Genomic DNA, 22,305 nt, shown 5'->3' on the forward strand with positions numbered 1-22,305 from the left:
GTTGGATACGATTCTGAATCAGCGAAGAAACTTTACACAATAGTGGCGAATGAACTGCAATGTTTAAATCCTCTTCAAAACAAATAAGCAAGCAAGTAGAACAAACAACTCTTCCGGGGCCACCATTTTTCAATGCTATTGTTGGCAAGGAAGTACCAGATGCTAAATGGTCGATTTGAATGGACAAGTTTGACAAGAAAGTGCTTGCATGACAAGCTATTTGTTCTTGGGGAAACAAGTTTATCATATTTCACAACAGGAACCCGAAACGACGAGAATTATCCAATGGAGTGCATTCAAGAACGTCTTGTTGTTATTTATCGTCAATACAGAACCCTACCGATGTTCTGGCCAGACCTTGCATCCGCTCACTACGCTCTCTCAAACTGCTGGAGAAATAGAAGATGAAATTTGGCGAAAAAGGTAATGATCCGCCAAATTATCCATAACTAAGCCGTTACTGGGCAATTATCAAGCGGTACCTTCAGAAGGAAGGTAGAGAAGCACAGTCTGAGGTTAACAAAATGTGGTCATCTGCAAACCGAAAAGTTAGCCCGGAAACTGAGAAGAGGCTTATGAGAGGAGTTCGACGGAAAGTTCATCAGTTTTATCATTAGATGAACTTGGACAGGTTTTTCATTTTGTACTTTTTGTAGAGTAATAAACCTTCATATTGCAAAAAAAAACGGTATGCAAATTGGTTGAAAACTAATAAGTATATCGCCAAAATAAAGTGTCCGCTTGATAAAATAATCAGACCTTAGTTTATCAGCTGTGTCGCGAAAACACCTCTTTCATTATAAATACATGTTCATACCTATTGTTCCTCAACTATTGGTCAGTTACTAGAATGTCCTAAATGAAAAATATTCGCAATATTATTTATCGCTTTATTTTCCATAATATTTTAAGGATGTGCAACTCATTTCGTTCCCTTTTAGCATGAAAACACATTTATTTGAGTAATAAAATGAATGAATACACTGTGCATAGTATTGGTCATCGCTAGCTACTGCTTTTCCATTTTTCTGGCAATTTACCGAATCCGACGGGAATGGAGCATCTTTTGAAGCCAAGAATGAATCCAGCTAATTTTTGATACTCTGTTCGGAAGTAAAGCGTATTCCACTCGAAGAATTCTTTATTTACCAAAACAAATGGTAGTCGAAACGGGGAAAGGTCTGAGCTGTAAGGCAGTTGAACCAGAATTTTCCATCCACTATTTTTTTTTCACAAATATTAATTTTTATAAAGGTCCATCTGGCGTTAGCCTGACGGGGCCGGGCGTTCAATTCAACGACAATTTTTCTTATTAGCTATGTAATATGCCAAGTAATATGTAACCGATTACTCGCGACCATTAATCAACAACGCCCCCTATATTCCCATCCACTATGTTCTAAATAGTTTCTAACTCGAACACCAACATGAGGCCGTGTGTTATCATGATGGAATATCGACGGCTCGTCTCTGGACGCATAATCTGAACTTTTTTCTGCAATAGCTCACTTTGAACGGATTAATCGTTGCCGTTGTAGGAGTCTCCATTGATCGTTTGATCAGGTTTCAGCAGCTCATAGTGGATCACACCCTTTTGATCCCACCGAATACAGAGCATTATTCGGCTTCGGCATTGGTGTTCCTGGTTGGCCGCGTTTTACATTCGATCTTTTGCGTGTTGAATTGTCGTAGTCAATCCATTTTTCGTCCTCAGTAACGATTAGATGTAAAAAATTGTTCTTTTGTACTGTTCGAGCAACATTTCGAGAATGCAAAATCGCCGTTCGACATATCTCGCTTTCAATTCATGTGGAACATAATTTTCTTGCTTTTGGATGTATCCTGCGGCTTTGAGTATCTTAGAAATAACTTGTCGAGTTATTCCCAATTATTCTGCAGGCTCTATTTACGTTTCGAACGAATTTTGGTCGAGTAATGTCTCTATTTCTTCGTCTTTAAATTTTTGAGGTTGACCCGGGCGTTTTTTTAACACGAAAATCACCACCATCTATCTGATGGTGAAGAGTCACCATGAACTTCAACAATCATTCGATGCACTTCAACTGCATTTTTCTTCCAATGGAAAAGGAAAATTAAAACTTCACGCTAATGGTGCTTTTTTGCAACAAAACTCGACATTTTCAACGTAGTAAAAATTGATCTTTTTGTGCAAAGTTCAAAGATTTGTAAACAACATTTGATTGACAGATGTTGACAATTCACGATTAAGCAAAAATCAACTGCCCCCGTCGATTATTTATAGCACTTTGAGCCACTTGTGGAACTGAACAAATTAAGTTGCACACCCAGTATGACATTTTAATGGTGAAACTCGTTTGTGGATACAATGCACAGCATTCCACAATGGTTCAGGGAACGAATTTAAGTGGAAATTTGCATCTAGAGCTTGACAGTTATTCTCTAGAGAAAAACTGTCTTCGACAAAGTTGTTACATATGTGGAGCGCTCATTTTAATGTTGTCAAACATCCATTCCAAGCCCAACCGATATAGTGGCTCTCAGATTTCAGTGAAAAGAGGTAGTTTTGTTCCTTATGGCAAAATATTAGACCTGTATTATAAATATTATGCTTGCACAAAAAGAATTTTGTTTTCGTAATTATTGATTTCTTTTACAGCTTACCCGGTTACAGAAAGAGGACGCCTTTTTTATACTGTTTCTAGAAAGTTTAGTTGTTCTTACATATTATATCCAAAAATCAGAGATATTTTTCGTTTTTGAGATATGATATTAATAGCGCTATTAAAAATATAGTAAACTATTAAAAATAAATACATTCAATGTTTACAAAAACAAACCTTTTGTACTTGCTGGTCATTGAGCAGACCATAACATGTTTCCCTAACACGTACTTCTAAACTGAGGAGCCTGGGAAAATCATCATTTCAGACACTAGAGGCGAATGAACTTCCACGTTTAAAGTGTTTATAGTATAAAAAGTAGAAATTGTAGTTGTTGATTCATAAAAACCAGGGGTAGGGTAGGGCGGTGCTAGTTTGTTATGGAGGAAAGTTGGTCAGTGACGATATCTTGGAATCTGAGCGTTCAAAAACCTAGCGATCTATGGATGAAATATAGCGGATTACTGATGCAATAACCGTAAGCAAATTGGAAAAACCTTTTATAAGGTGGGCTAAAAAATATGGTATGGTGGGCACGGAGTGTGCCTTAAATCATTCACAGTTTGCGCAATATAAAAATTGTTCTACAAATGGTTAATAGTAATGAAAAAAAGGGTTTAAACGTAAAGCGAAGGTTTATTGCATGTATTTGTGGCAAATGTTAATAGAAATCGCTGTTAAAATTATTTTCATTGCATTTTCATGAATTTTCTTTGTCATTAATAAAGGAGCTAGTTGGTCACACAACAACGGGGTTAGTTGGGCATATAAGTAGCACGGTTGCTCGTTTAAGGGTAACTTATATAGAATTTTCAGGTATGCCGCGTTTCATTACGCAAGCTTTAGACAAGTATAGAAAGAATATGCTCTACTGATAAAACTTGTGTTATTGAAACGAGACAACCTGAGACCAACCACCGCTATCCGAAGGCGAGAATCCATGAAACGAAGTTCCGACAGTAGGCTATAAAACGCTACGAAAAGTGTTCCCGAGTATCAAGATTCTTGGTTGCACATGGCGGCAAGGTGTTTTGGATGTTCTCCCGAAGAAGTTCGTTGTTTGGTCTACAAATGCGCCGCAAAGTTCCGGATACCAACCGGCAACTGCATGGGAGAGAGATGAAATGGCTGGAAAAGAGTGGCTGACTGATTTTCAGAATTCCACGCTACCGTTTAAGAAGCCGGAAGCTACTTGCCTAAGCAGAGCCACGTCCACCAACTTGACGAATATCATGGAGTTCTTCGAAAAATTTGGTGCACATTGCGGAAGCTGATCGATTCGAATTCTCATGACAAAAGTACGTTTTTGGTGAGTGAATCGCGACAAACCTTTCTTGAGAGGTTAGCCGAAAAGAAGCGGGATCAGTTCAACATTTACGAATATTGCTCCAACATGAAATGTGTTCTTCAGACTAATCCAACTTTCACCTGCAGCAGCTGCAAAAGTAATAATGAATGATCTGAATACTTTAAAGAAGACTTTTGGAGATTTTTATGCAGTATCCAGATAGAAAAAAGATGAGATATTGAAATTTTTTTTTTTTAATTTTTTATTATTTTATTTGTTTTTTTTATTACTTTACTACATTATATTTGTTATCTGTTTTTGTTTTGATTGAATTAATTATTTAATAATAAATAAAACCTCTGATGAAAAAACGCCTATTTTTTTACCGAAAAGGACATGTTGATTATATGATGGACATGTCCTCTATCAGCCATTCCATGCCAAACCGATATAGTGGTTCTCAAATTTTCGTGAAAAGTGGTAGTTTTGTTCTTTATCGCAAAGCATTAGACCCGTATTTTTTAATTTTTTCAGTAGGGTGTCCATTTCCATTTTAGGGTTGTCCGAAAAATCAACTTTTTCCTCTTTTTCCCAAAAATGATTTTTTTCAAAAATTCATAACTTTCCAACTACCAGACCGATTCAGATGATTCACATATCAAATTAAAGCAAATTAACTAACCTTTTTTCAAAAAATGACACATTTGCCAATTAATTGAATTCTAGTCGCATTCATCCAGCCTAGTCGCATAGAAATATTGAACGAAGACTGAAAACATGTTAACTTTGAACCATAACTTAAAAACGAAAAATAACACATCTCTGATTTTTGGATATGTTTTGTAGAAAAACCTCGACTTTTAAGAAAAAATATAAAAATAGATAGCATCATTGGTCCCGAAACCATGTAAACTATAGAAAACTAATTCAATATATAATTACGAAATCAAAATCCATTTTTTTCGCAAGTCCAATATTTTTCAAGAAAGACTATCTAATTGGCTTTAATTTTTTGTGTCGATCATCTTAATCGGTTCAGTAGATCAAAAGTTATAAATTTTTGTGTTGGAAAAAAGAGGAAAAAATTGATTTTTCAAACCATCGGTTAACTTTGAAAAATCATAACTAAAAAACGAAAAAAACGCCTCTCTGGTTTCGACATATGCTATGTGAAAAATCCTCAGCTTTCCAGAAAAAATATAAAAAAATATAGCGCCTTTGGTCCCGAGACTACGAAAACAATAAAAAACGAGAACAATCAATAACAACGGGAACAGAATTCGAATTTTCTGCTGGTGTAGTATTTTTGCAAAAAAGGTGATTGGGCTCAATTTGATATGTCGATTATCTGAATCGGTTTAGTAATTCAAAAGTTATGAATTTTTGAAAAAAGTCATTTTTGGAAAAAATGAGGAAAAAGTTGATTTTTCGGACAACCCTAAGATGGAAATGGTCACCCTACAGAAAAAATTAATAAACACGGGTCTAATGTTTCGCGATAAAAAACAAAACTACCAATTTTCACAAAAATTTGAGAACTACTATATCGGTTTGGCATGGAATGGCTGCTATATTGACCAACTTACCCCGTGTGTGGGGTTAGTTGGTCAAATTCTGCTGGGATATAAAGTCATTAACTAAAAGAAAAATATCGAATGAATGCTCCTCTGGATATTTTTCATTGAAAGGGTAAACAGTAAGCTTAATTGTGACACATAACGTTCTAAAGCAAAACTTCGTATTAAAGCTTTAAAGCTTTAGCTTTAGTTAACCAAGTTTATTCTAAAATGACCAACTAGAAGGAAGCCACAAATGGCTGCCACAATGGCGTTCATTTCTTTCATTTCCCTCCCTCGCCCCTCGGCCGAAAATCAATAATTTAACGGAACAGTGTGGAGAAAATGATCGTTTTCGCACACTACCCATTAAGTAATATTAACCAAACTCTAATCGATTACTCACAAGATATTAAATTTTCATCTGCCGTCGCACTGTATAGTGAAAAACGTCGGAAAACTCGAGCTAGTGCTCTGAAGGTTGAATTTTCATTTTTCAATTTTTCGCAATGGTTTTGTTTGGATTGGTGAATGCATCGTTATTTTTTCGACACTGATGCCAGACAACATCATCCAGACAGCTATAAAAACCACTCATATTCCTGAGTCATAGCGTTTCATGTCATGAAAATCAATAAAATGAAATTGTGTTGATATCAAAACAATTATTATTTTTACGTTTAATGGGTCTATAATGTAAGTATCAGCAACTTTAACATTGGTTAAGAAAATTGTATTGCAGAGCACGGAACACTGCCATGGCTGCCTCTGCTGTCAGTAATAGTAAACGGAAAAGTATTACATTCAATCAAAATGCCTTGGCCAACGAAGAGAAGAGTTAAAGCTCTCCATCGTGAATATGTGAAAAGATACGATCAACGAAGAAAAACATTAAGAAATTATCAACATCGAGTTACTGTTCGCATGTGTTATAAATTTGCTCATGTTACGCTCGCGTATGATCAGAATTTTAGTTCATATGCAAATACACAATTCATATATATTTATATTTGCAATTGTTCATCGGAACATATCGTTCAGACATTTTACTTTAGTGTTGTATTGTTTTTTTTTCAGATGTATTCTAAAACTCGTGTCAGTGAAGCGCCAGTTGATCATGCTTCGACGAAAAAAAAAATGATTCAAAACAAATCATATGTGACTCCACTCGATTATAGCTAAGGTTAGCCTACAAACCTTGATTCTAAAGTCTGGACTTGAGTTTGCATTAGCATTAGCATTGAGCAAGGATTCAAAAGTCTGGACTTGAGTTGGGACTTTATTCGCACCTTCTCCCGACTCATGTCTTCGTGTGAGGTATATTTTTCGGCCGCCAAATCGAATTCTGAACACTCTCTTTGGGCCCGAGGAAAACAATGTACCGGTGGGGGATGTGTCGGCTGATATAGAATTTGATTACATGTCCCAAATCTAACTTTACCTCAAATCTTTCGACCTCCGTGCAGGGTTGCCATAATAAAATCTGTGTTTTTGGTCCTCAAAAAATCTTTTAATCTTTTTAATTTTTCAGAATATTTGTATTTAAATCTGTATAAGTAATTTATAAGTTCATTCTTGAAGCATAATCATTGCTTTAGTATCTTTGATTGGTATAGCTTTTATGAATTCGACGAATTGGACCATATCGATGATATCCACGTAGAGACCGAACTGTAGTGAAAGTACAATGCTTCATTGAAGTGGGAAGGAAGTTTACACTGTTACCAGGGATGCTTTATACATTTCCAAAATTTTACGGTCGCAGTAAATGAAATCAGACCCATTATGAGTATCGTTAGCCATCATCATTAAATTCAAAAAAAATTGAGCTCCAATATTTGCTGAGTCAATCTGTATTGTTCACTCTAACGCTATGGGCTAACTATAACTACAAACATAAAGACCACAATGCGTTTTCCTAACACGGACTAGACCGTTTTTTTCTGTTTTCAAGGCATTCTAACATAAATCTATTGGAAATGCATAAATTTATATTGAAAAATATTGTTAGGAGGTGTCCAAAACGATTGGTGTAAAGATATCATGAATCCCTCAAGAAATTTCTAAGCAAAAATTGAATAATTTTCGTGACGTGACCGATATCTTTTTTTTTTTAATTTGTACTCGCTATATGTTTCCGAAAACGCAATCCTACGTGTTTTGAATTTTTAAAATAAAACCTTTCAAAGCTAAATAGATTTTGAAGACAATTTGAGCGCACTTTTGAAATTCAAATTTACTGTGCTTTAGAAATAGGAAAGAATAAACAGTGTTACTTATTTATTGTAACGCTAGAAGATGACATAGATTTTAGCATCTTCCCGCCTTAGATCGAACATGGGAACATGGACATCACGCTACATATGAATGCCAAAATGACTCTCTTTCAGACTGATTCAAAAGCTATATGAACAGACAGAACAATTTTATTGACATCATGCCATAACTAATATAGAAACGTTTATTTAAAAAACTGTAGATTCTGTGAGAAACCCAGAAAATCTGCAATCTGTAACTACAGATTCTTGGTTTTAAATAATCTAAAAAATCTGTATAAATACAGATTATTCTGTATGGTAACGCTGCCTCCGTGTGTAATCATCAAGATTGTTAAATCGCCTTATGTCCCTTGTTCTTCTTGATTGAAATTTCATCCTACTAACCTCGGGTCGTTCCCCATCCTATTAACCATAAAATAAGTGAAAACGTAAATACACAATATAATTAAAACATAGAATTATGAATTAAGCTTCTTTAGCTTTAATTCAACTAAAGTAACTGACCCTGTAAAAATAAATGAATCATAAAAAAACATATATGACCAGCGCAGTAAAACGAACACGAATAATTCTGAGTCATCACACCTGCAAGCTACGTCTGCTATCGACCTTAGAGAAATGTATCGAATATTCACGTGGTTGCCATGCACAAATAAGAATTTCCTCCAACTGGTTTGGTCACGCGTTGCCATTACCATAGCATTTTTGGTGAATCGGATCGAAAGTTCATTGGCTGTTGCCGGCAAGCGGGCTGGCATCGCGATCATACGCGATTCACCGAATTCAATGGCTTTGTTTTTGCCACCAAATCAGGGTGATTCCTGTTCGCCACCGACGCCTGGACCACTTCCCTGTGGTCATAACTTTGCCTGACGACGCGTCGCATACAATGGTGTTCGGTTCGTTATGGGTCGCAGGTGGCTCGGAGACAGATTATCGCTCTTGAAAAATTGATTGCATAATTTTTGCGAACTATCGTTCCGCCTGCGTCTTCAGAACCAATTGATGGTTTGCAGAACTGGTTTGGTCCGAAGAGACCGACCGTGCGTCTGGCTTAGAAGTAGATTACTACACACCGCTGGTTTGGATTGGAGATTTGATTGCTGCGCTGCAGGCGGGCAGATCATTGATTCTTTCGCTGGTCTAGATTTGCCTTGACTCAATGAGCCTGTCAACCAGCACAGGTGTAATCTTATAATGTGTAGTAAAAAATGAAAGTTGTTGGAACCAACTCGGGTTTCCCCGTCAAGGTAGGGGGGAGGGATTGTAGTAATGTTGTCAATTTGCGGATGTTTCGCAACGCTGGCGTCAATGAGCTCATGATTCTTACAATTTGTTTCTTGCCATGAACCAGCTCTGGTCGCCGGTAGCAAGGTTAGTTGCAGAGATTGCGAATTTCCATTTCAAGCGGTGTGTTCTATAGCTGCAATTGAATGAACGCACTTACCAATGCCTGGTCGAAACATGCCGATTGGCATTCCCCTGCTGTTCTGTCGGACCATGTCTTCAGCGATTGCCTTTGTGAATGTGTACGTATTAGGCCACTTGTCCAGCAAGCTAGAAAGAGAGATGAAAGAATAGATTAGAATAGTTATTGGTGGCCTTCCTGGTAATTGGGTGCTTAAAATAGTGGGCTGATATTAGCTTACGCAAATACAGTTCAATTTCAGATGTAAATTGGTCAACATTTCAAACTTCATTTTTTTCCTAGGACGACGTCTTTGATATAATACTACATTTCAAAGGATTGACCTAAGGTTCGGAAATTAAAATAAGAGATGAAAAGAATTTAAGTAAAAACATTGAAGGGTTGCTGAAACGACGTTAGAATGAGGGCTTCTAATTTGCCATAATGTGCACCTAAATCAATATTTAGCACATTTTTGACATCCTCATGCATCACTTTTAAATGGGCTATAAAACACAATAAAAAGTGATATCCACCCATACTGGTACAATATTTATTGAAACGAAAGGCGAGATGTGTATAATATACAGTATGCAAAAAAAGTTTATCCAACCCCTACCATTTTACATTTTTCGGCGTAGAACTACGTCTTTCAGCAAGGGTGCCAAATCAGAAAAAGGTCACGTTTTTGTGAAATAAAGTTAACGTTAATAACTATTTTCACAGCGAACAAATTCTGATACGTTGCACACCAATGGAATCGGGAATTCTCTAAGATTCGTTTGATATACTATACAGTACAATCTACTAATGCCTAAACAGTTCAAATTAATGAAAACTGGAAGCATTCTCATTTTCCCATACATTTGTTCTGCCGATTTGTGTGCATTCCCGAACAGAGCTGTCCGTTTTCAACATATTTGGTTTAAATGAACCATCCGCGATTTGAAGCCACACCATCCTTTGTGTGGACACCGACTGGACAATATCGTTGCTGGACAAGCTGGACGACGAGGGATCGAGTGCCTTTCTCAAGGCAATGAGGGTGGAGGTGTAGTGCAGGAGTAGGGTAAAGTTTTCCAAGGTTTCTCAAGGCTAGAGACGAATGAACTGAAGAAGTTTAAAGTCTCTATAATACAAAACCTGACGTGACTTGAAGCCACGCCACTTCTCGTTAGGTGGTCATCGAAGCAACATGGTTGCCGCAGAGCGTCCAGCGGGAGAGAATAGTTTTCTTGCCGGGTGAAGGAAAAGTATGGAATAGAGTTTCTTTCTACAAGGGCTCTTCTCAGGGCTAGAGGCGGAAACCAAAAATAGAATAGTATGAAAACACAGATGCGAGTGAACTAGCATAACACAACGAGCGGATATCATTCATGCATAATGTTGATTTCACACACATACACTCAGCTCGATACAAGAAGAGGAAGCCCTCTGTACCGAGGTGTATGGAGCATACGAGAATTTTTTGTGCTAGTGCAGATATGGGAAATTATCCAGAATTTTAGAATATAGATATACACTGCATTTATTTAGATAAACGTATATTCCATGAAAGTATGCTTTCAAATTCCAGCAGGGTAACCTTACTGTTGCATGTTGTGATCACATCTCAAGCGGAATATAGGAAGAAAAGGGTTCATAGTTTGTGATCGATATCTGAGTGAGAAGGAGAAAGTCTAATGAGAGTTGAACCAAATAAACGAGAAGTACTGATAGCTTTCGACTCTAGCCGGCTCTTTCGAGTCTACTGAAGTAATAAAATATTAAATAGCTAACAAGATATTACAAAAATTTCGATGCATTCTAAAATAATATCCGAAGTGATAAACAAGTGGATTGAATAATATAATTCCGTAGTTCTACGTCGAAAACCGCGGTTGTGTCCTAGATACAACCCATTACATTTTTTTTGTTTTACAATTAATTTTTTTTTGTTTTTCTGGTGATCGGGAGATCACGAAATCTCTACGATTAACCAATTTATGTTTATTTTATCATTGTTTTCCCGTGGCCGAGTGGTTAGCGTCCCACACTATCATGCCGGGGGTTCGGTTTCGATTCCCGTTCTGTCCGGGCGATTTTTCGTAAAATAAAATTCTTCCGGCTTGCACTGTGATCACGCGTATTATAGAGCTTGCCACTCCAGAGTACATTCAAGGCGTGTTATTCGGCATAGAAATCTCAACCAAGTACTATCAATAAAAATGACGAAAGTAATGCTACGTTGAGAAGGCAAAAGTTCCACAGGAACGTTAGTGCCATTCAAGAAGAACAAGAAGACCATTGAAAATTCGGTGTTTATATCTATTCTTGAGATTTTATGTAATGAATTATGAAAAGGGTAAAAAATTACATAGAAAAAGTTTATTCGCCACCAAACGGATACTACGATTCAAACGTGTTTTAGTGTGTCATCTGCAAAATTCTTGAATGTAAACTTTGTGTCTAGTTGTGCTCTTGAAGCTTTCGTGTTCAAAATTTCAAGTTATTTAATGCAAAATTTACAAAAAAGCACAAATTTCGATCAGCATCACAGTACTGGCAAAAGCTACCGTGATATTGCCGATATTGTCCAGCTTCACGAAGAAACGGTTGCTAGTATTGTGCACATGTACAAAAAGCGTAGTTAGAGGCGAATGAACTGCAAAGTTTAAAGCCTCTTAAAAACAAAGAAAGAAGAAGAAAAAGCGTAGTTCTATCACACCCAAGCAAACCATTTGTCATGACAATTGTCATGCGTAAATGCGAAAACAGAATACGATTCATAACATAAAAATGAGCGCTCTATCATATGTAACAACTTTGTTGAAGACAGTTTTTGTCTAAAGAACAAATATCTCCCACAAAGTTGTTTTTGGCGCTTTCTATCTATGTTGCATTAGGGTTACCATGAAAAAACAGGTTTTCTAGCTTTAAGTTTTATATTTCAAATTCTACATCAAAACTGTCTTAGTATGACTTTCAGAGCTTATCAATACCAACATTTGCAGTACTTGTCAATATCTTAATTCTACTCAAAGTTATTCATGTTTCTTTACCCAAAAACTCATGATTTTATTTTCAATTTACTCAAACACAAAAAATAACATAGTTTTGAAAATAATATATTATATAAAGTTAAATTTGTTCTATCAAATTCCGTCAACAAACATTTTTTAGGTTTGCCTCAGAAAGAATGACAAACAAATGAAAAAAACGTGTTTTTTGGGAAGAAATATCAATAACTTTGAGTGGAGTTGAGATATTGACAAGTTCTGCATCGCAAAATGTTTGTATTAGTAGGTTCTAAAAGTCTTCCGAAGACAGTTTGTATGTAGAATTTGAAATATAAAAGTTAGAGCAAAAAACAGTTTTTTTTCATGGTGACCCTAACGTAACTTAGAAAAAAGGCGCTATATCGGTTATTTAAAGAGATAGAAAAAAACTTTGTTCTACAAAGATATCTCAAATAACGTGGACTACAACATTGTCGAACTATGTTTACCTCTATCTATAAAGATAAGAAAGTTAGACTTTTTATTTCATCGACAATTTTGGTCACCCTATTTTTTATAATATAAAAATGAGCACTCTATCGTATGTAACAACTTTGTCGAATAAAGTTTTTGTCTAGAGAATAACTGTCGAGCTCTAAATGCTAATTTCCACTTAAATGCATCTCCTGGACCATTGTGCATTGGTACCACTGCCTAAATATGCAAAAATATGCCTATCCTGTGCAAAATTTCAGCTAAATTTAGGCGACTTTAGAATTCAAACTTTTTCGGTGGGTTTTCACGTTCTTTTCAACAAATATCCCACATTTAATCTTTTTGAATCGCCTATAACATTGCGATTTGCCGAAAGCATGCTTGCGTAAGCTACCATCAACATTCTATGTGAATAGGAAGTGGTGTTTTAGTTCATAGCTGTCGAATTCCCCTTTCGCCATTTTACTAAAGTTCAGCGATTTCTTTTCACTTTACTCGAGAGAATAGCGGTCCATCAAACTAGTCACATGCAGGGTTGCCAATAATATTTTTCAAAAAACTGGAAGAAAACTGGATCCTGTGAATCCGTTTTATTTTAAAAAGATCGGCCTTGGTTTATCTTAAAATTTAGTTCATAAAATGGCGAAATAAACTATTAAATAAAAAACTTAGCATTCGAGGAGATCAAAATGACGTTTTCTACCACTCGAACATTACTGTAAAACAATATTTGAGGATCTTTTCTTGAAAAATTTCGTATTTATTGCTTCATATTCATTAAATCGCTGATAGAAGATCGCCACAAAACTGTTCGACAATGAGATTAATTGAGGTGCATGGGGACACAGTTTTTGGTTATAGATTACTGTCTCGAACTTAACCTCAATCCTCTGTTCTTTTTCTTCTAACGTGAATTTTGACATTTCTGTAATGTTTCTTTTGACCATCTTTGTTGCTATCTTTGTTTGCATTCACGAAGAATGTGAAATAAGTAAAATCAATAAATCAATGCACGGCGCCTAATCCTACCCTCGGTTTGACGGTTTTGTGTGGTTTTTTTCAGCTCCCAATCGTTAACATTTAACTAAGGATATGTGTAAATAGCAACGAATGGGAGCTGAAACAAAACGCGCAAAACTGTCAAACTGACGTCTCCGTGCAATGGTTTGTGCAGTGATCTATATATTACAATTTTGATTAGTTCTCACAATATTATATCAATACTGAAATGAGCACATACAACACCAAAGCAACACTGCTAAAAATACTAAATAATAACACTGAGTTAAGTGTTCCAGAAAAGAAAGAAACGATTTGGGTTCAAGAAAAGAAAAGATAAATTTCGAAAAACAAAATTTGTCAAGTTATAGGAAGGGTGAGGAAGGGATAATCCTTATACATTGTGATTTTATTTTACGTGAAATGGATGAAACTGAAATACATATATAAAAAACTGGATAACATTTCAAAAACTGGAAGATTTCAAGATTTAACTGTTTGACTGGATCGAGGAAAGAAAACTGGAAGAATCCAGTTCAAACTGGAACATTGGCAACGCTGGTCACATGCATTAGCCAAAGAGATATTCTGTAATTGCTCATTTTTTTATTCTCATTGTCTGATTCTCTTTCAGATCATTTGAAGTTTACTTGCACATTTACTATAGATCTCGAACAGATGAAACACATATATTTTAATCATTTTAATATTTCCTCTCTTGACTTCATCTCATCTCATACAATCAGGGTCCGAAATCTTCGAAGGTGAAAAATGAGGACCGACTCTACTCTCAGCATCTTCGCTTCGACTAGAACTGCTTCGGCAGTCGCCGCCAACAAAAAGTGACTTGACTAGAAAATGAATTGACTAGCGTTGACTAGCGAGGATGACTGCTGAACTAGTCCATTCAGTGGTTATTTTAACTGACTCGACTAATGAATACAAATCTGCCTCTTTATCCAACTGACTTCAATCCACACTTCCATTTCCCCCCGACACTAATACATACCCGCGTACACAATCTTATTTTTACGTCCATATAAATAGGAACGAAAACATGACTCCTGATGCAAAAAAGAGGTTACCCCATCAATGAACGGTTTATTGTCTACCCATCGTGAATTCAAACCAACGAACTTGGACGTTTATCAAGTATGCTATAAAGGTCCTCGCGTTAGTATTAGTTAGTATTTGGCGTGCAAAATAGCGCACACACACTGCTCGTTATTTTATACGTGTAAGTAATTTTCGTGCTCGATACAAAAGAATCTAGCTCACCTATGTCAAACCACGCTAGTTATGAAATAGTCAAACCACGTTGAACTCAAACATCGATGCATGCACATGTTCATGGGAGAGAGAAAGAGAGGAACGAATTATTTTGGGGGGAAGTCACTTCAAAATGCACTTCAAGAATGAAATGATATAGTAGAGTCGGTAGAGGGATATACCGACTAAACGCCCGACTGAGTTCAGTCGTTTTGGCGGAGAAACTGCGTGAAGAAGCCAAAAGTAATTACTAACTGACTATGGATATAGTCAGTCAGTTAGTCAGCTGACTATTCTCAGTTGACTATGACTATGCAGAGCTCTGCATACAATAGCAAAAATGAATAATACCCGCAGATTGAAGTTTGTAGGAACAAAATCCATCGTTTTTAACATCAAAACACATTTGTGGCTGTATGGAACTATATTGGGGATATAAGTACTGATTTATATACTGGCCACCCTCTGCCCACCCTCTTAGTTTTTGACGTAGGACTATGTTCAACAATGCGGTGTAAGTTTGACGTTTCTAAAATGAGAGCCTTACATTGGAGGTGTAAGGGTGTGAGTGTCAATACAATAGAATGTAATGTCATGATAATCACTTCATTCGAAAAATATATGTTTGGTACGTATTAACCCAACACATGTTTTAATAGTTCAAAAACTGCTGTGAAAACAAACAATTGAAATCAAAAATGGCAATTGCGCAGGTTCGATGTCTAGTGGTAACATTCGGGCTTGGGTTGCACATTACTCTCTATCAGATTAGCAGGCTCGAAATGCGAAAATATATGGTACTCTATTACATGTTCGGAAAAGTATATTTGCATTCGTTAGCCTGGTTTAGTGGGTTAAACGTTGATAAAGAACTATTTCATAAAAACGAAACATGTTTTTTATTAGATGTCCTTACAGAAAGACGTTGTCCTACGTCAAAATATACTTGATAGTCGATTCTCACAAGTTTATTTTGAGGCCATATAGAGGAACATGTGGTAATTATCAAATATCTGGTTCGGACTATAAGGAGGATGCATAAGAAGCTCCCAACCGAATATCCAGAGCATTTTTTTTTGTAAATCTGTAGTTTAGGCTATAGCTTCGCTACCATTATTTAGGCTATAACTTTATCTAGTGATTTTCTGTCGAGCTATTTTCAAGGAACGTTCGGAACTAAACGTTTTCAGAGGATTACAGCTTCAAGAAATCCATGATCAAATTTCGTGGATCTACAGTCTTCCTTGATCGATTTTTTTTTAAAATTCCCATGTTAACGTCGTGTTTTATTTCCATTGACTCCAAGAAAATATACAGTTATTTGATGAAATATTTTGCTCATCTTCTCTGCCATTTGGGGATTGGTGTTAGAGGAATCTGGCCACCTGTGCTAAACCCCTGACACAGTCACATTGTACATTGGCACATTGTAATCGCCCATTTTTTTGTTGCTGTTGTTAAGCTGTGTTAAGATGTTAGCAAACAGGTTTACATTCTGCAAAAAAAATCTCGCAAAACCCGTTTCATACGCTCAATATTCATGATGAAATCAAAAATCCGCATTGTGACAGATACTTTTTCGCAAACGAAAGAAGTTTGCGAAAAATGCAAATTTTCCCTCAAATCATTCTTCCCGTGTCTGAAACTTGCGGAATGTGGCAGTTTGTAATAATTATCAAAGCTTGAATGGTTGGAACATAGGTAGTAGCTTAATCAAAATCAACCACTCACATTGGTGTAATATTTTCCATCATTGCATCACTGACGCAATCGGTGAGGCCGATCATCTTCTTGGAGTCAATGGGCGGCTCGTAGAATCGCTCCTCCACCTCCTTCTGGGGGCACTGTGTGTACGCGGTGGAAACGTAGATGATCGACTTGAGGTTCTTCATCTCGTAGCACAGGTCCAGAACGTCCCGGCTTGCCTTCACGTTGATTTGCATCGCCGTTTTCATCTTCTCGTCGAACCGCACCGTGGCGGCCAGATGAAATACGATATTGATCTGCGAGAGAAAGAATGCAAAAAAATGCCATTGACTTAGGATAATTTCAATATTTTAAATTTTTAACTTACGTTCTCTACCAGAATCTCCCGATCAGATGGACTGATCCCAAGACTGGGCAGCATGCAATCTCCGGCGACGGCTCTGATTTTATGATCATACTTTGGGCAGGCTAGCTTCATTTTGTCAAACATCTGCGAGAGAATGCGGAAGAGAGAATAGAATTAGACACTTTCTTCAATCCGTTGGTTAACTGGTAGGGTAACTGAATACTCACAGCATCGTCAAAGATTTCCTCCACGCGGGAAAAGATGTCCTTTCCACGTTTACTTCGGACTAGCAGGAATATGTTCTCTACACCCGGGCAGCTGGTTAAAAGTTTGTAGATGAGTGCTGGAAACACAAAAACAGATAGATGTTACAATATTGCAAATTGTTTTTTATTTCTCGTACTCTCATATTTTGACGTAGGACTAAAGGGTGTGTCACATCAAATTGCGTCACGGAAAAAACGCTGTAGAAATTTAATTTTTAGGAATTATATCTTCAGCTTTCGCTTATAATCAGATAAGAGTGTATAGATCACGTTGGCCATGCTTCACTGTCAATTTTTCGTAAATTTGGAAAAATGTCGTCGAACGAAAAAGAGCGTCGTGAATTAATCCTGCGCACTCATTTCGAGAATCCGGAATTGTCACATCGGGACATCGGTAAGATGCTGGGAATCGTCCAATCCACGGTCAGCAGAGTACTAAAACGATACTTCGAGAACCTAACCATCGACCGGAAGGTGAAGAACGGCAAAAATGGATGCTCCGTCAGTGAAAAAGATCACAAGCGCGTAGTTAAGCAGTTTAGACGTGATCCGAGATGTCGCCAATAAGCTGAATTTGTCAAGTTCATTCGTCCAGCGGACCAAGCAGCGGGAGGGCCTGCGTACATACAAGGTTCAGAAGGCTCCTAACCGCGACGAAAGGCAAAACATGGTGGGGAAGACGCGAGCCCAGAAGCTGTACACCGAAATACTGACGAAGCCGTATTGCCTGGTAATGGACGACGAAACCTACGTCAAAGCGGACTTTCGTCAGCTGCCGGGCCTGTTGTTCTTCTCCGCAGAGGACAAATTCAGCGTTCCGGAGGAGATTCGCAAGCAGAAACTATCCAAGATTGCCAAAAAGTACATGGTGTGGCCAGCGATCTGCTCTTGCGGAAAGTGGAGCGCCCCCTTCGTGATGACCGGCACGGTAAACGGGCAGGTTTACCTTAAGGAGTGCCTATAGAAGCGCTTACTACCACTATTGAAGCAGCACGAGGGCCCGACCATCTTCTGGCCGGATCTCGCTTCGTGCCACTATTCACAGGACGTGTTGGAGTGGTACGAAGCCAACGGGGTCACCTTCGTGCCAAAGGAAATGAACCCGCCCAACGCGCCGGAGCTTCGCCCAATAGAGAAACATTGCCTGCTTCATAACCTCCGGAAGAACCCAAAAGTTGTCAAATCGGAGGCGGATTTCTGTTAAAAAAAACTACAACCTGACGTTGTACAGAACCTTATGGACGGGGTAAAGAGGAAGGTGCGAGCATACCGGCTTGGGCTCGAAGTATGAATAAAAAGAAAATACCAAAAGTTGTTTAATAGTTTTTATTTTACTGTCTAAAATTTTCAAAAGGATCGGTCTACTGGGCGAATTTCTACAGCGTTTTTTCCGTGATGCAATTTGATGTGACACACCCTTTATGTCTTTGATAAAGGGTGTAAATCAGATAACATGTCATGTTTTTACAAAACAGTTACTATATAACTCTTGTTGCTGCCATCGGACTTTAAAATTTTGCCAATCGAATTTCAGTTCTCGCAAAAATTGTTGGATGTGTCATACACTTTGATTTCACAGATTTTAAATAGTTTTTCAAATAGTTTATATAGTTTTTGCTGAGTATGTAGGGGGAAGTCGGGAAAAACGGAAAGATGGACTCTATATATGATTGATGATTTACATTTTCATTTTAAATTTTTATGATGTACAAACTAGCAAAACAGTGGATCAATACCTTTGACACTTACTGTGTACACCTAGTTGGCAATTGTAAATAAAAAAAAATCTACAAAAAGCAGCTCGATGTACATTTTCGACTGCAGAAAATAAGTTTCTCATTGTTATCGAGTATTTTTTGGGGGTATTTTTCGTTACGTGAGAGTTTTACCATCACTGTTCTCCCAGTTTATCGAATCAGCGGTGAGTTTTCTAATTTTTATCCCAAAAATATTGATGAAAAAAAAACTAATCATGACGGACACTCCACCGAAGGGAAAGACGAACATTTTGTTTTGAAAACAATTTGATTATCTCCTTTTTCTTTTTTTAACGGCTTTAATACCCTACCCGTATAGACGGATTTCATGCCAATTCGTCTTAGGAGTTGGTAGCACCGACTCGAATAGCAGTGAAACGTTGTGGGTGTTATTGTCATTTAAGGAACTTTGTATACTTGAACTCTTCGAAAAAAATTAGACTACTTCTTGAAAAGGGCTAAAAATACCTGCAAAATGTTGGTTAGAGAATAAAATGTAGGTAATTATTTAAGTTTTCATTAAAAATATAGACCCTTTTTTTAATCTCATTCAAAAATAAATATTTTGGATAATAAAATTCATTTTTCTCAAAAATATGTTTTCTGTAATTCTGAAAAAAATATATATGAATAACCCTTACTATCTAACATTTTCCCTGCAAGAGCGCCCATCTTCCGATGTATGGGTGACTTGTTGGGCTATTCACATATTTTTTTGAGAAATAAAAAAAATCATTTTTGAAAAAAAATATTTCAATCTTTGAAATATATATTTTTTTTTTCAACGTAATTACTCTTCAATTATTATTGAACCGATATTTTTTATCACTGAATTTCAAAATAAAACGTCTGTCCAAGGCAGCAAATGTGTTTCTGAACAAAAATAAAAGAACTGTCAAACATGGTCCGGATTGGCTTAACAAAGACCGCATAATAAATGTGTTATGTGCAACGTCCTCTTGTGCTTCACAAGTAAACGAATTTTCTTCGTAGAACACCATACCTAACTATTTATTTTATTTTTCTGATAATTTTTATTATGTTTTTAGTATTACAAAGCAATAAATATAATACCGATATAACAAACCTAACTCTTCATTTATTTACTTTTATGGTCCATAGGGAAAAATATTTTCCATGAAATTATAGGAAACCTATACCTATACCTATACCTAAACCTATACCTAAACCTTGCTATGTTTTTATGGTGATATTCTCTTACTTTACACCCACAATAGCTAAAATATTGTGTTGTATTGGCATATTTAGTCTTAGACATCTTATGGTTCTGAAAGGGTTAAATTTTTTTTGGTACTTTATGAAAATTAGCATTATTTCCTGTATTTCATCTTTGACCAAAATTTTTTAAATATTATAATTTTTGAGTTGTAATTTTTTGTAAAAAAAGAAAATACATTTGGCCCTTGACGAATCTCATGCCAACTCGTCTTAAAACTCATTAAATTTAAAACTCATATTTCTAAAAAATGTATTTAAAAAAAAATCTTAATTTTTAGCAGAAGATGATAAATTCAAAACTATGATAACTACAAATTTCGGGTCAATGGATTCATCCATCCATGGAGAATAATACAATTTTTATTATTTCGCTGAAAAAAAAACAAAATTAAAACTCTTTTTTCTCAAAAATGTTTTTTTTTAATTCTCAAAAAAAATATAATAATAGCTCTTACAATTTCCAACAATTCGTCTAAACATCGCAAGATGGGCACTTTTGCAGGATACAGTTTTTCTGACAACAACTTTTTCATGTTTTCTTTAAAAAATTACTATTGATGTTTAACTCAAAACATATTTTATGATATGAGCATGATTCACATGCTCAACTAATTTTTTTTTGCTATTTTAAAACATGTCAAACGTGAGAATTTACACAAAAAAATGTTACGAGTAAAACATTATATTTTTCAGGAGTCTTCATACAAAAATGCCTTATAATCTAGAAACAATGTCGAATACACTATATCGTTATCTTGATTTTAAACAAAATTAGGATTAGTTGTAATTTTTTCAAAGAAAACATGAAAGAGTTGTTGTTAGAAAAACTTTTTCACTGTAAAAGTGCCCATCTTCCAATGTATGGACGACTTGTTGAATATTTTAAGGGCTATCCATATATTTTTTTTTGAGAATTTAAAAAAATACTTTTTCGAGGTAAATAAATTTTATTTTTTAAATTATTGTTTTTAGTCAAATTTAAAAAAAAATGATATTCTTTTATGAAAATTTGAATGGTTTTATACATTTCTTTCTTTGAGAAGAATTTTTTAGGTATTATAGTTTTTGAGTTATAGGTTTTTTTTTGTAAAAAATCAAGAAAAATGTTTTGGCCCTTTCCAAAACGTAGTCTAATTCTTATTTGAATTATTTCAAGTATGCAAAGTTGCTTAAAAGACTCATGTGTTTCGCCCACAACGTCTACTGCTATCTAAGATGGTGATGCCAACGGCCAGTAGAGTTGTCATGAAATTCGTTTGTTTTCCAAAAGTAGCCCAATTCTTTTTCGTAGATTTCAAGTATAAAAAGTTGCTTAAATCACCAATGTCTTCACACCCACAATGTTTCACTGCAATATGAGATGATGGTGCCAATGGCCAGTAGAGTTGGCATGAAATTCGTCTATAGTCTCTTTCAAAAATTAGTTACTCATGGACCTATTTTCGATCTCTTACTAGCAAATGAGAGGCGTTTACGTAAACTTTGTAAAAAAAAATCTGACTGCACTCTAAATGGCACCTTTTAAGAGAAACATTTAAAAAATAGTTGCCTCGATGCCTCGGTTTAGATTAAAGAAATTCAGCTGTTTATATCATTTTTGGGAATCAGGAATTTAAGAATTTCAAGTCATCGATGATAGTGAAGGCATTTTCGATTCCATATCTGTTTTTATCTTCAACTTGGTCAGTTTTCAGTGGCATGGAATCCATCACTATAATCGTGAAACATGCCACGATCGTATTGGGTCCATTACAGCGTAGGTAACTACGTCACGTTTTAGCACATTTTCGTGTGAAAATCAAACTACTTTCCAGAATTTTTCAAAAAAATTGATTGAAATTTCTTCTATAATTTGTTAACAATATAAAAATATACAAAAACATTGAGAGAAAAAAAATCAGACAGCTGTGTTCCTTTCCATTGTGACTGTTTTTTTTTGTAAAAAAATGCAATTTATATCAGAAGTCCGCACGCCATATCCTCTTTTCGGATTTTTTTGTTCTTACCCATTCGGTAGAATGGGGCAACCGCCAATAACTCAAAGGACTTCAACCGAGTAAAAACTAATCAGAAAAA

At 36.1% G+C, this 22,305-nt stretch overlaps 1 protein-coding gene across 8 annotated transcripts in view; it reads right to left on the reverse strand.

The window, feature by feature from the left end:
* The window catches only part of LOC129770302 (fatty acyl-CoA reductase wat), a 93,598-nt gene that overhangs the window by 27,257 nt on the left and 44,036 nt on the right, over positions 1-22,305 (reverse strand). For all 8 annotated transcript variants that reach the window (XM_055773036.1, XM_055773039.1, XM_055773038.1 and 5 more), the window contains 4 exons: positions 17,195-17,310; positions 16,989-17,111; positions 16,646-16,917; positions 9,213-9,322 (listed from right to left, as the gene is read on the reverse strand). In XM_055773036.1, the coding sequence (XP_055629011.1) occupies positions 9,213-9,322; positions 16,646-16,917; positions 16,989-17,111; positions 17,195-17,310 (621 nt within the window). The remainder of the gene's footprint in view (positions 1-9,212; positions 9,323-16,645; positions 16,918-16,988; positions 17,112-17,194; positions 17,311-22,305) is intronic.

This window comes from Toxorhynchites rutilus, chromosome 2, assembly GCF_029784135.1.
Source record: "Toxorhynchites rutilus septentrionalis strain SRP chromosome 2, ASM2978413v1, whole genome shotgun sequence".
NCBI classification, from domain to species: Eukaryota; Metazoa; Arthropoda; class Insecta; order Diptera; family Culicidae; genus Toxorhynchites; species Toxorhynchites rutilus.